Here is a 12,713-nt window from a genome sequence, read left to right as displayed (position 1 = left end):
AGGTGAACTGGGCCGCTGAAGGATGGGGATGACCATGGCATGACAGTAGAAGCCAGAAAGTGATTACAAGAATCGGACCATCAACTTCAGTAATCTGTCAGTGTTTTATTTTTCACATTTATCTGCATTCATGACTTGACTGGAGAATTGAAACCAAATGTTTCTGGATTACCGCCTCCATAACTACTCTGATTTATTTATGTTTTGTTTTTTGGTCGAACTAGTTTGTTTAAGTTTTTTCCTTCCACCAAGCTTTTGTTAGTTTGGTTATTCAGGCCAAAAGTAAATAACTGTTGTGTAGTTATTTACTAATCCAAAGCATTAACAGTGTAGAGCAGGTCTAGGCCATGTTTCTTTTTCTTTTTTTAAAAAAAATAAAGCCAAATATTCCCACTGAGAGCACAGGCTCAGGTGACAGAAAGGCTGGAAAGGCAAGAAAATACCTGCTTGAGCAGATCCAGGCATCCAGATCAATTTTTCCACTGTGGGAAATTAAAAATCAAGTCAATATGCTGCTGATTTTATTCGAATGTGTTCCTCCTTGGCACAAAGCTGCAGTGCACTACATTATGTTCACCAGACCCATTGACACAGGTGTGAACTACCAATAAATAACCGAATGAAACAAATGACTTATTGGCTAAGATTTATGCCAACTAACCAACCAATAACGTTACATCATGTTATCCATTGATTGCAGATTTATACCAGAAAACAGTACCAGACTGGATAAATAAGTCGTCTTTTTCTTTTAATTCTCATCCATATTTTTTTTTAATTGACATTATTTTGCATTGGACATTAGTTTGCAAAACCAATGAATCAGATCCCCGCCTCCCCTCCCCCACCCCAAGTCTCCACGCATCAGCTCACTCTAATGAGACCGTCGGTGAAAGTCATAAGTTGCTGAGCGTTGATCCGAGCGTTGGTTAGCTACGTGAGAACTCCTGGAGGATGAAAACAATAGCAAACAGTGTAATAGAAGCTAAGCTGCGGGCGCGACGTCTCCGTCCATTTCACACACCAGAGCCTCACTTCAAAGCTCTCGCGGGGCAGGAAAAAAAAAAAATGGTGATCTGCCCGTTCCTTCGCCGAGAGCCCCTTTGACGGCGCACCCCTTCCCTTTTGATCTGCCTCCCCTCTTAATTTCCATTAATTTCAGATTGTCCATGACAACCTGCATGACTGGCCCCTAACCCCAGACTCCTCCTCCCGCATAATCCCGTCCTGTGTTTTGTGTCTCTCGCAGCCCCCATGGCCATCGTCGCCCACCACCGCACCCCCCTGCTGGGAGACGACCTTCAAAGCCTCGGCTCAGCGACGCGGCGGACGGCGAGCTGAGCAACGGAGATGGACGCGGTCGCACACGTCCCCCTCGCTGTGACCAGATGAAGGGACGGCAGACCTCCTCCAGCGCTGAGAGGACTGGCCCTGCGGCACTCTGACGCCTCACTGGAAACCAATGCACCCCGAGGGAAACTCTTACTCTCCCTGAGACACGTTTCTGAGACACCGGTTGAATCAGCGTGTGCTCTCTCGGCACAAGCGGCTCACACGCTGCCGGCTCCTTCCCCTGTGATGCTGGTTATGAGTTGTCCGTCCGCAGCCAATGAGCCCGAGAGCTGCTGCTGCTGCTGCTGCACCAGCAGCAGCGACGGGAGCAGCTGCACCTCCGCGTCTGGCCAGACGCGCAGCAGCAGCACCACGGCCTCCTCCCTCAGCGACGCCTCCAAGCAACACGCTCCCCCGCCCCCGCCACTGCCCCCGCCGCCGCCCGGGGCGCCCCCCCCGCCTCCCCCGGCGAGTGCCGGCCACAACGCCAGGAGGAAGCGGCGCGTCCGGAGCTTCTTCTGGAAGCCCATCCCCGAGGAGAAGGTGCGCGGCAAGCCCAACATCTGGACGCTGGCGGTGCGGCAGCAGCAGTACCAGATTGACGTCCGCTCCGTGGAGGAGCTGTTTGGCCAGCAGGAGGCGGCCACGGGGGCGGCGGTGGGGGCGGCGGATGTGCGAGGGCAAACGCAGCATGCCGGGGTCTCGGCCCGCGTCTCCAGGTCACGTTCCTTCAAGGAGAGCAGCAAGGATGAGGTACGTGAGGGGGAAACTGACACCAGCAACAGAGGAAAGTGTGTGTAGGTGTCCGTAGGTGTGTGTGTGTGAGTGCCAATGGTTGCCTGTCTTTGTTTGTCTCTCTGTGGCCCTGCGATGAACTGGTGACTTGTCCATGGATGGATGGATGGATGGTTCCTCTCACTGATAACAGTCGTATCAATCATCAGAGCTCAGAATGTCACACTTTCAATCGTGAATAACATTATGTTGTAATATGTATGAAATTACGCTTTTCACAACATCATTGTCGTGAAATTATGGTGCACCTCATTCATTTCATATTCTGAAACGTTCACCTCACACTTTTGCCGCTAAGAAGTGACAAAGTCTTTCATTTCCAGCATCTTTTTTTTACACACACGTTATCTGATTTTGCATTGCGGGACACTGTATAGAGGAATCCCTGCAGGGACCAGTTAGGTAATGGTGCTCAGTTACGGCTTTTCTCCATGTGTGTAAAAAAAAAAAAGAAGAAAAAATGTTTTCACAATAACAACAAAAGCTTGTTTGTGTCATTGTGGACTCTTGGAAAGTAACATGTGAACTGTGAGGCAGCACGAACCCGAGGCTCATGATAGGGACACTGGGAGACTCATGTTTCTGGTGCAGCGAGTCAATTGTTCATTGACAGCTCGTCTTATCACACTGTGGCAGTTAGGTCGTGACACATCTTCCCAAACTGACAGTCCAACGTAGTTCAATTTAGAAAAACTCTCACCAAGTCGTTGTCAGTCTGACTCTGCATTGACACTCACAAGCGCCAGTCAGTGATCAAGAGGCAGCAATTAAGTATTTTTTTTTCTGACTTGGAAAAACGGTCCACTCTGCTGCTAATGGACAGATGTTCAGCCTGTTGTTACTAAGCAAGGATGTTCTGCATGTGACCCAGTGGATTTCATTGTCCCACAGGGTGACGACCAACAAGAGTTGCTGTCGGCAACTGAACCAACAACAGCCCTGGGCGTCACAAATTGTACAAGGTCTAAATGCGTGTCAGTAAGTCACTGACGGCGCTTTTCATTCTTGTTTACAGATCAGCATCCTTGACTCCAAGAGGGGGATGAACGTTGGCATTTTTCTGAAGCAGTTCAAAAAGTAAGTACTGAGAGGGAGCCACCGGCTAAATATGTTTTCATGCCAACACCTAGTTAGGAACTTAGTTGCAGGAACTACCCACTTACCCTGGAACTTCACAGTCCTTCGCAGAACTTCATTGTTTGTGGTCTCACAGCCAGTAGAAACCAGTGGAAGCGATTAAGTGAAATAAACCAGCCAATTCTGAGCGAATGTGGCCTGAAGGATGCAATAAGCAACAGTGGAAAGACGGTTCAAATGTGTCATTAGATTCCAAGGACAGCACAGCTTTGGTTGCTATTTCACCTGGTTGTGCCAAAGATATGAATGCTGACAACCACTCACTGTTTCAGTTTTGCGTCTGACTGAAAAGGGATCCATTTAAAACTGGTAACTGAAGGAGATTGGGGTCAATACTGGCATTTTAATAGGCTTCTATTCGCTCCCCATTGTTGGATGAATGAATTCAGTTACTCTTGGCTGCACTTTGGACTTTGTGTCATAGCAGAGCTAAGCACAGAAAAGTGTGCTCGGCCTCTGCTTTGCATGAATGTGTATTTGAATGGCTCCCCACTGTATTTTAATGGAATTTGACTGTCAGCTCTACTCTTGCCCGCTGGGGCTGAGTAAGAGCAGTGGAATCATCAGATATCTCTGATGTTTATGTTCATCCTTTCTCTTGAACTCAGGCTCCAAAACCTCTGTTCTCTGTTATCTGCACTCCCCCTGCCCCTCCAGGCTATATGCATAACTCAAAGAGCATTTAAGTGTGGAATATTATCTCCCAGAATTCATATTCATATGTGTAGAGTAGCTCTCCTCTCACTTAATTAACATAGCAGAACCCATTGTGTGCTGTGAAGTTGTGTCTTTTGCTGTGCCTCTGTCCTGCAAGACAGGATTGGACGGTCCAGTTTAACACAGATCAACATCCAACACTCAAGTCCTCAGCTATACTTCATAATATGATCTAATGCACTTGTTTGGACTATGGCTTAGTTAAATTGAAAACATTGACATATAGTTAAGTCAAGTCTAGTTTCCTGAATCTCACTTAAAGTTTTAAACCTGTTATTCATAATTGTTTGTATCTATAATCTTATGTCTTACTCTTCCTACTTTTTTATTGCACTTTGGGGTGAAAGCCAAACCAATTTTGTTGTAGCTACCTGTTGCAATGACAATAAAGGATATTTGACATTGACATCAAGCACCTGTGCCTTTCATATTCAGACTGCTAATCACTGGACTGTCTTCCAGGTCCAATCGCTCCATTGTGGAGGACATACGAGGAGGAGAAGGGAAGATTTACGGGGCGGAACTGCTCAAAGACCTGCTGAAGCTCCTGCCTGATGCAGAGGAGGTGCGCTGAATGTGTAGGCTGGGAATAAAGACGGAGAACAATCAGGCCCGCTGAACATCGTCTCCTCCTCCTCTCGCTTTCCCCCACAGATCAGAAAACTGCAGGCCTTTAAAGGAGATCCAGACAAGCTGACACTGGTCGACTCTTTTATGCACCTCCTCATCCAGGTGCCTCGGTGAGTTGATTTCAATGGTCGCTGAAATCATTGAAGTTTCAGTCAATGGGAAATGTCAATCCCCCTCACGCGGCAGCCAGTTTAGGAAGAAAATGTTCGGCCTTTTTAAAGCCTGATTATGACTCACACTCGCTCATGAAACCAGTCTGATTGACACTTTAGATTTGCTCTGAGTTTAATGAAAACACTTCCTGCATGTTAGAACATAACAGAGCTTAAAAGAAGAACATGCTGACAAAGTTATATAAACATCATGCACTCACTAGTTATAGATTTGATGAATGTCCTGTAATACATTGACTGGGAGAGAGAGAGCTTTCCTCTTCTACTTGCCCAGTAGTATTTCTGAATGAAGTGGTGTCCTATAAAGTAAATATATGAATGAATGTGAACCCATTAGTCGTCATCCTGAACGTTTAAGGCGGAGAAAGACACATTTTTTTGTTGCACTGTAGCATTTCAAGCAGTGAATTGAATCCTGTAGAATGAGACGGACCGTGACGTCACACCTGGAGCCTCTCAAATCATTTTCACAGCTTCGAGGTTCGGATCGAGGCCTTGGTCCTCCGTGAAGAGTTCGGCCCCTCCTGCACCGCAATGAGCCACGACATCGATGTGGTCCGTGTCGCCACTAAAGGTGACACACACACACACACACACACACACACACACACACACGCTCCGACAAGTAACCTAGATATCTGAGCTGTCAGTGGTGCTGAACACAGCGTCAGGATGTGTCACCCGAGACACGAGCGGGAGAGGAGTGAGAGGGAAGAAGAAAGGCTGCATCTTGTCTCTAATGCTGTTTCTGTAATGGTGTAATGTACAGCAGTAACAAAGAACTAAGATACAGTTATCACAAAGTTGACAGGCATTTCGAAGTGGTAACCTCTGTGAAAACAGACACAGACAGAAACAGACAGAAGCATTTTTTTTTAAATTTTGCTAAATGCAGTAAAGAAAAGTTACAGTAGCTGTAACACACAAAACTCTGCACTACCACTGCCTCCCTCTGGCTGAGTCACACTTGTCTCTTGAACTTTATTGGATTCTCTTTAAGCCTTCCCTCCCAGAAGTGTGACCCTTTTTACTGCATTGCAGCAGGACACTGCATTGGATAAATTAAAGCATGACATTAAATGAAAACTCCCAATAGTATTCAACGTTTGCCATTTGTTATGCTATGGTCAAAATTCACAACAAATGCACAATCCCTTTAAAATAAAAAAAAAATAAAAAAAAAATCAGGCAGACTGCAGTCTGTGACAGTTCACGCTTGAGATTCTTCAGTTGTGTTCAGTACATATTTTCTGATGTTGTAGAGCTGATGAGCTGTGAGGAGCTTCACGCCATTCTGCATCTGGTGCTGCAGGCTGGAAACATCATGAACGCTGTGAGTCCATGTTGCTGTTGAGTCTGTGAAAGACCGAACTCAGCAAGTGCCGTATGGTCATGGCCACTTCAGCTGGTCTGTTTTCATTGAAGGTCTTTGTTGTGCTTTTGTTGTTTTCTTAGAATTTTGTAAACTCTAAGAAAAAACATGTGCTGCTTTTCTCTGAACGTTTTGTCCCTCTGGCTGTCAGGGAGGCTACGCAGGCAACGCTGTGGGTTTCAAGCTGCCGTCCCTCCTGTCACTGGCTGACACCAAGGCCAACAAGCCGGGGATGAACCTGCTGCACTTTGTCGCCCTGGTAAACATCCTCAGAGGGTTTATGGGATGCTCACAGGAGCCTGAAGACTTGCACCTTATTATGTAATCCAGGAGTTAGAACAGAACAGAGGGGTAAAAGTTCTCTGTTTAAATCTACTGTTTGTGTTAGTGTGAGTTGTGCTTTGGTGCTACTGCTTGAGGTCAAACTTAATTATATTCATGGAAAAGGACATTCTCTTCGGAGACCTATGGTGTTTTTTTTGGAACAATGATCAATTATCTGCTGAATCACCGCTGATTGAATCTATTCTCGTATGTTTTCCAAAATGATTTGTTTTTATTCACTTACAACAGTCACTCTAAATAACAGTAAGAAACTAAAATAACATATTTCAGTGCAGCGAGCAACAGCGGAAAGTGCTAATTTTGTACAAAGTCTTCGGCAACAGGACAGGTGGACACCAGATGGTACAGGAAACAGAAAAAAAAGAGCCAGGAGAGAGAAAAGCCAAAGTCTTATATAACCAGATAAATAGCAGTACAACTCACAGCAGTCACATGTGTTTCTCCTCTCAGGAAGCAAAGAAAAAAGATGAGATGCTTCTCAAGTTTCCAGAAAGACTTCAGGATGTCCAGAGTGCAGCCAGGTAAGATCTTTCAGTAACTGACACAAATCTTTCTCAATGATGTTTGTTCAAGCATTCAACAGGAATCTTATTGTTCACCTAACACCAACATTTTATTTGAATAAAAAAAGAACCTTCAGTCGTCCCTTTCAGTTTTACATTTTTATTCAGAGTTACCTCAGACAAACTGCGGTTGAGATTTATCTGCATAGTTCATTTAACAAAAAAAATCACAAAATATGTCAAAGTGTAAAGAACTTTTTCAACAAAAAGTGAAATTGATTCTAGGATGTAACCCCGTTTGAACTTAATTGCTGTGTTCTGAGGGTGGGAATGTAGCAAGATGCTGCAGCCGTCAGTCTTCCAAGGTCACCTCTGTGCAATCAGTGTAGCTCCTGAGCCAAGACGCCCCTCTCTCCCTCCCTTCCTCCCTCCTTCCCTCCTACCCCCATGTAATATATTATCATGCAGTCTGTGTTGTTGGTACTGTTGCAGCTGGGATAATGTGATTTCATCACCAAACTCCTTGTTTCTCAAACGCCTTGATGCAGGATCTCCGTGGAGAACATCGAGCTGGAGTTCTCCTCCTTGTACGTTCGCATTAAATCCCTGGAGGAGAAGGTTCAGGGAGACGAGGGGCTGCAGCGGCAGCTGGAGCCCTTTCTGCAGGTTAACTATACGGCAGCAGTTATGTAACATAAAGAGGCACACGCGCCCCCGAGGGAGCGCTGGACCTGGGCCAGTGTGATGCTGCTGACTCAGGCCTCCATCACCCTCGCTGAGCGCACGTTTGAATGAAAAATGTGTCTTTCTGCCACGGCAGAGTTCAGCGCACACGCTCCAGGACTTGAAGAGACGCAGGATGGACCTGCGCAGGGAGGGGAGCGCGCTCATCGACTTCTTCTGCGAAGACAAGGACACCTTCAAGCTGGACGAGTGCTTCCGCATCTTCCAGGACTTCTGCATCAAGTTCAAAAAAGCTGTCAAGGTGTGAAAAAAATCATTTTGGATTTGGATCCCTCTTTTTCTTAAAAGAAGGGGGATTTAAAAAAAATGCATATACATATATATATATATTTAGAGAAATTGTCATTTATTTTGCAGGACATACAATTCACTTCATATATCCATTCATCCATTTTCAATACCCGCTTGTTCCTGCACTCAGGGTCGCAGGTGTCTTGCATGAGCCTATACCAGTTCTCATAGGGCGATGGCAGGTTTTTGCACTGTGTGAGGAAGCTGGAGAACCCGGAGGGAACCCACGCAGACACAGGGAGAACATGCAAACTCTACACAGGTTGCGGAATCGAACCCCCGACCTCCTTGCTGTGAGGCGGCAGCACTAATCACTGCGCCACTGTGTCGCAATTCAGTTCAACAATTTGAACAATTTATTTACTAAATATGATAGAAAGTGGACTAGCGTTTCTATTTCTGTAGAATAAATTTAAGTACTGTATACTAAATTTGGGACGCAACTTCATAACAAGGAAAAAAATGTGGGTCCTGAGACTCTACCAGTTGAGAATCACTTCTTTAATCCCCTCCCGCTCCTTCTCCCTCCTCCTCTCAGGACAACTCTGACCGCGAGCTGAAGGAAGCAGCCCGGCAGCGGCGCCTGCGGGAGCTGGAAGAGAAGCGTTTCGCCTGGGCCGGCGTGGACGACAGCTCCGTGTTCGGCCGCAGCAGCAGCGAGAACGACGTGGAGATGCTCACCAAGGAGGGGCTGCTCGACTTCTTCCAGCAGAGGTCCCAGAGTCCCGGCCGCCCCCTGGGGCGCTCCGCCAGCGCCCGGCGCCACCGCCACACGCTGACGTCCACAGCCGACAGGGAGCTCCAGGGCTACCTGGAGTTGTTCGGAGAGGGTCCCGGGGGTCCGGCCGACTGTTCCAAGTTCAACAGCCTGCCTCGGTCGGGTCGCGCGGGGCAGCGGCGGACGACCCCCTGGATTCTCGCCCAGGACGACAACCGGGAGCTGGCCGGGATCGACCGACTTGCGACGTCCCCCCGCGCCGACACCGAGCCCATCAGCCCACTGGCCAGGTTCTCATCCCCAGGGCTGCAGGACAACAACAATGTTGTGCTTTCGTCTTGCGTGTCGGAGGGCAGCGCCCCCGCCTGCGTCTTTCAGAAGTCGCCCCGCCTTCCCGTCGCCACGCTGACGGGCCACATGAACGTCAGCGTGGAGAAGCACACGTTGGTCCGCGGGCCGCAAGGTTTCGAGCTGCCGAGTCCAAACAACAACAACGGCAGCAGCAGTAACTTGAACTTTGTCCGTCAAGGCGACGCACCAGCGGCCGACCTGGAGGGAAGAGGAGCGAGCAAAACAGCTCATCTCAAACTGCCGCTGGTCTCGCCCGACAGGGAGAAGGAGGACGAGGACACCAGCACCATCTCGTCCACCACCTGCGACACGCCCCTCCCGTTGGACACCTCGGTGTCCAATAGGAGGCCGGCATTCAGCGTCCCCGACTGCACGGAGACGGACTGCTCGGTGGCGCTGGATTACTCCGAGGTGGAGAGTTCGCCACCCGGAAAGGAGCGACTCCTCGGAGTGGGCGAAGAGCAGCAGCGAGAGCCGAGCCCCCGATTGTTGGAGGAGCCCCCAGGCGACCGACCAGCCTCCACCAACGAGCTTGCAGCGTCCGCGACACCTTCTGGTGGCGCCGAGGACTGGGACACGGAGAGCTGCGACACGGCCGAGGGGCGGCACAGCGAGGAGAAAGGCGGGAAGAGAGCCGCTCCGACCCGGAGCGGCGTCCACAAGGCTACCAAGTCCAGCGCCGGCCGGGTCGTGCGCACCCTGACTGGCAGCGAGAGCCAGGGCCTGCGAAAGGTGGTGCCCATCGGCAAACAGGCGCGGGCCGGCAGCGCCAGGAGGGCTGAGGTCCGCGAGGGCGAGGCTTCCCGCCGGGGTCTCCGAGACCAGAGCACGCCGGCAGCCCAGGGGAGGGGCGAGAGGCTGGCCAGACCCCCGCGACACTCCAGCCTGCCGCCGGACGAGGCCAAAGCGTCCGGGAGGGGAGGAGGAGGTGGAGGTGGTGGAGGTGGTGGTGGTGGCGGTGCCCCCTCCAGGTGGGCCCGTGACCCTGCCGCCAGGAAGCCCGGTGCCAAGCCGGCGAGGAAGGCAGCCAAGGCAGCGCCTGAGGAGAAGATGTGCCGCTCCACCATGAGGGCGCTGGCGGTACTGCAGGCTCCGGCCGCCGCCACCGCAGCCTCCTCCGACAACAGCGCCGCCAGCGCCCGGACGGCCTGCGATGTGCCCAGCTTTGCCCGCAACACCGTGGCCTCGACCTCCAGGACCAAGAAAGAGCTCGGCCCGCCGCCATCACTACAGCCGCCGCCACCGTCCGTCCCCGGCACGCCATCCCGCAGCCCCTCCCTGCGGGGGCGCCAGACCTCGCTGAGGCAGAGCAGGCCGTCGACCGCCGTCCCGTCGGATGAGGAGCGGCCACTAGGGGCAGGCCTGCATCGGGTGCAGAGCGTTAGGGCAACGAGTCGCAACGCCCGCCGCGCCGCCACCCCGCCACCTGCCCAGGCGCACGAGGACGGACGGAAGCCCGGCAGCTCGGTGGTGGCCGGAAGAAACACTAAACCCAGCTGGAAATGAAAACACTCGGAGAAGTGGAGCTGAATTTCTCGCTTTTTGCTGCAGAAACTCATATCATGCAAAAAGGCCCTTCACTTTATGAACTGTCTCCAGGAGCCGACGGCTTCAGGTTTGCAGAGTGCGATAGATCTCCACGCTGCTCTGAACGATGGCGCGCTTCCTTCTTTTCCCCTCTGGGGGGCTTCAATTGAGCTGACAAACGGCAAAAACTGGTGCTTTTTTTTATCACAGGAGCCTCTTCTGCCCGCTTTGCTATCCACGTGCTCTCGTCGTGTCTGTGATGATGCCGACAATGTTGAACTATCATGTGTTGCTGCTAACTTGGCTCTGACAATTCACCACAGAGATTTTAGTTTTTTTTTTCCTTTCTTCCATTCAGGGTCACAAGACTTGTACTTTAACCTGCTGCTGCTGCTGCTGCTGCTGCTGCTCTGGTGTCTCCTGTGTTGGTTGCATCGCTCTGGTTTGCTTCATGGTTTCTTTTGCTTGATACCTCAGACAGATCGCAGGGGCCTTGCTACCAGCTTGGGATGCAAACTATGTTCACGTGGCGCTGCATGATGAGTGTAAATAAGATAAACCCGATCAAACTGCAATGTCACTTTGATGCCCCTCCTATAAGATAATGGTAGCCCTCGTAACTTGTATAGTAGTGTGTCCCTTAGAGAGTAAATGTATCAGAACTCCTCCATAATGTCGTGGAGCAGACGTGCACGAATACTGTAGATTAGCACACGATATGATAAATGACAGCGCGTTAAAGAGAAAAACCACTGGAATGACACTAAGACGATCCTGATTGATGATAACTGACATGATTGACTTGTGACTGATTATTGTTTTGCCTGTTCCTGTTTTTCTAGTTTGGCGATATGGTAGTCTGTCGTGTCTGACATGACCTCACGTCCTGATTCACGTCCTGAAAAGAGCAAAAGTGGAGTTCTCTCTTTGGTTTGCGCCACTCATGCATTGTCATTGCATCTGATTGACGAAACTTCAGTCACTCTGAAAGATGAAAACGGTACAGTAGTCTAAAGGGATTTTCACCCAGTGTGGGCTGTGAAACTCAAGAATGATTACATGATCAGAAAGTGTCACCAGAGTCTCTCTCACAAAAGCGGCTAATAGCAAATTCTGCTAATTAGAATGGTTTATGTAATACCATTATATTAATATGTCACCTGGAAGGCCAGTTCACCGAGCTGTGATTTCCAATACAAGGAGCTGGAAACTAAATTTGCCCCTTAAACATTCTTGTTGCACAAGAATAGTGTTTATAAAACCTGGTAAACAAAAATTTTAAATAAACGGTCACAATTTATTTGTAATTATTAGAAATGAAAAATGTTTCATGTTTAAGGTAAAAGGAAATTACAAAAAAAAGTAAAGAGTGACTCCAATGTTTTTCATCCCCAAATGACATCCATGGGAACATCTCAAACTGCCATCCACTGCCTTGACTCAACATATAGTTGCTCTTTGGGGGAATTTGTCAGTAGTCTTAATGCATTTTTCTGCAGCCTTCTCAGGTTTTTACACATCAATACTCGTAACATGAGTTTATGTGACTAAGTGAGCGCTGTGACCTGCAAAACCGGTCGCTCACTTGAGTTCAGTCGACCATTTCACGCCTCTTGCCTTTCTCACTGCATTGTGCCGCTAACACTCACAGCAGTGCATTGCCTTAAAAGCGTAATGTAGCCGATTGTAGAAGGAAAGGAGATGCTTCCACAACGTGGAAGTGCAACAGTGATTTAGTTTGTACATAATGTAAAGACATAGTATTTTTTTGACTATCACTATGTTTACACGACATTCTAAAAGTACAAGGTAAAAGTTGAACACATGTCAGTGCACAGGCGATTTAAAAAAATAATCCCAGCATCTAAAAATCTAAATCTTCAGTTGGGTGATGCCTGACTGGGTGTTGACGTGCTCTTGGTGTCTTCCCCACCCTTGTGATGCAAATGAAGTGGATGAACCGGCGGCTGCTCCAAAGGCCGTGAGCTTTTGGCCTGCATGTTGCTCCCATTTATTAGACTGTCACACTGTAAAGGAAACACGCAACAGCGGTTGCAGAGTTATTTCTGAGAGCATTC

At 49.0% G+C, this 12,713-nt stretch overlaps 1 protein-coding gene across 1 annotated transcript; it reads left to right on the top strand.

The window, feature by feature from the left end:
* Window positions 1–1,254: 1,254 nt before the first annotated feature.
* Window positions 1,255–12,202, top strand: fhdc1 (FH2 domain containing 1). Its single transcript, XM_076033839.1, has 11 exons — window positions 1,255–2,085; window positions 3,143–3,204; window positions 4,444–4,546; window positions 4,636–4,721; window positions 5,258–5,358; window positions 6,047–6,117; window positions 6,308–6,415; window positions 6,952–7,022; window positions 7,553–7,670; window positions 7,825–7,989; window positions 8,578–12,202. The coding sequence occupies exons 1-11, from the start codon at window positions 1,579–1,581 to the stop codon at window positions 10,612–10,614; spliced, it is 3,429 nt and encodes a 1,142-aa protein (XP_075889954.1). The 5' UTR covers window positions 1,255–1,578; the 3' UTR covers window positions 10,615–12,202.
* The last annotated feature ends 511 nt before the right edge of the window (window positions 12,203–12,713 follow it).

The sequence above is a fragment of the Nelusetta ayraudi genome, unplaced genomic scaffold, assembly GCF_046127955.1.
Source record: "Nelusetta ayraudi isolate G7.1 ecotype Tasmania unplaced genomic scaffold, CSIRO-AGI_Nayr_v1 ptg000004l, whole genome shotgun sequence".
Lineage (NCBI taxonomy): Eukaryota > Metazoa > Chordata > Actinopteri > Tetraodontiformes > Monacanthidae > Nelusetta > Nelusetta ayraudi.
This window is presented reverse-complemented; position numbering and strand designations above follow the sequence as displayed.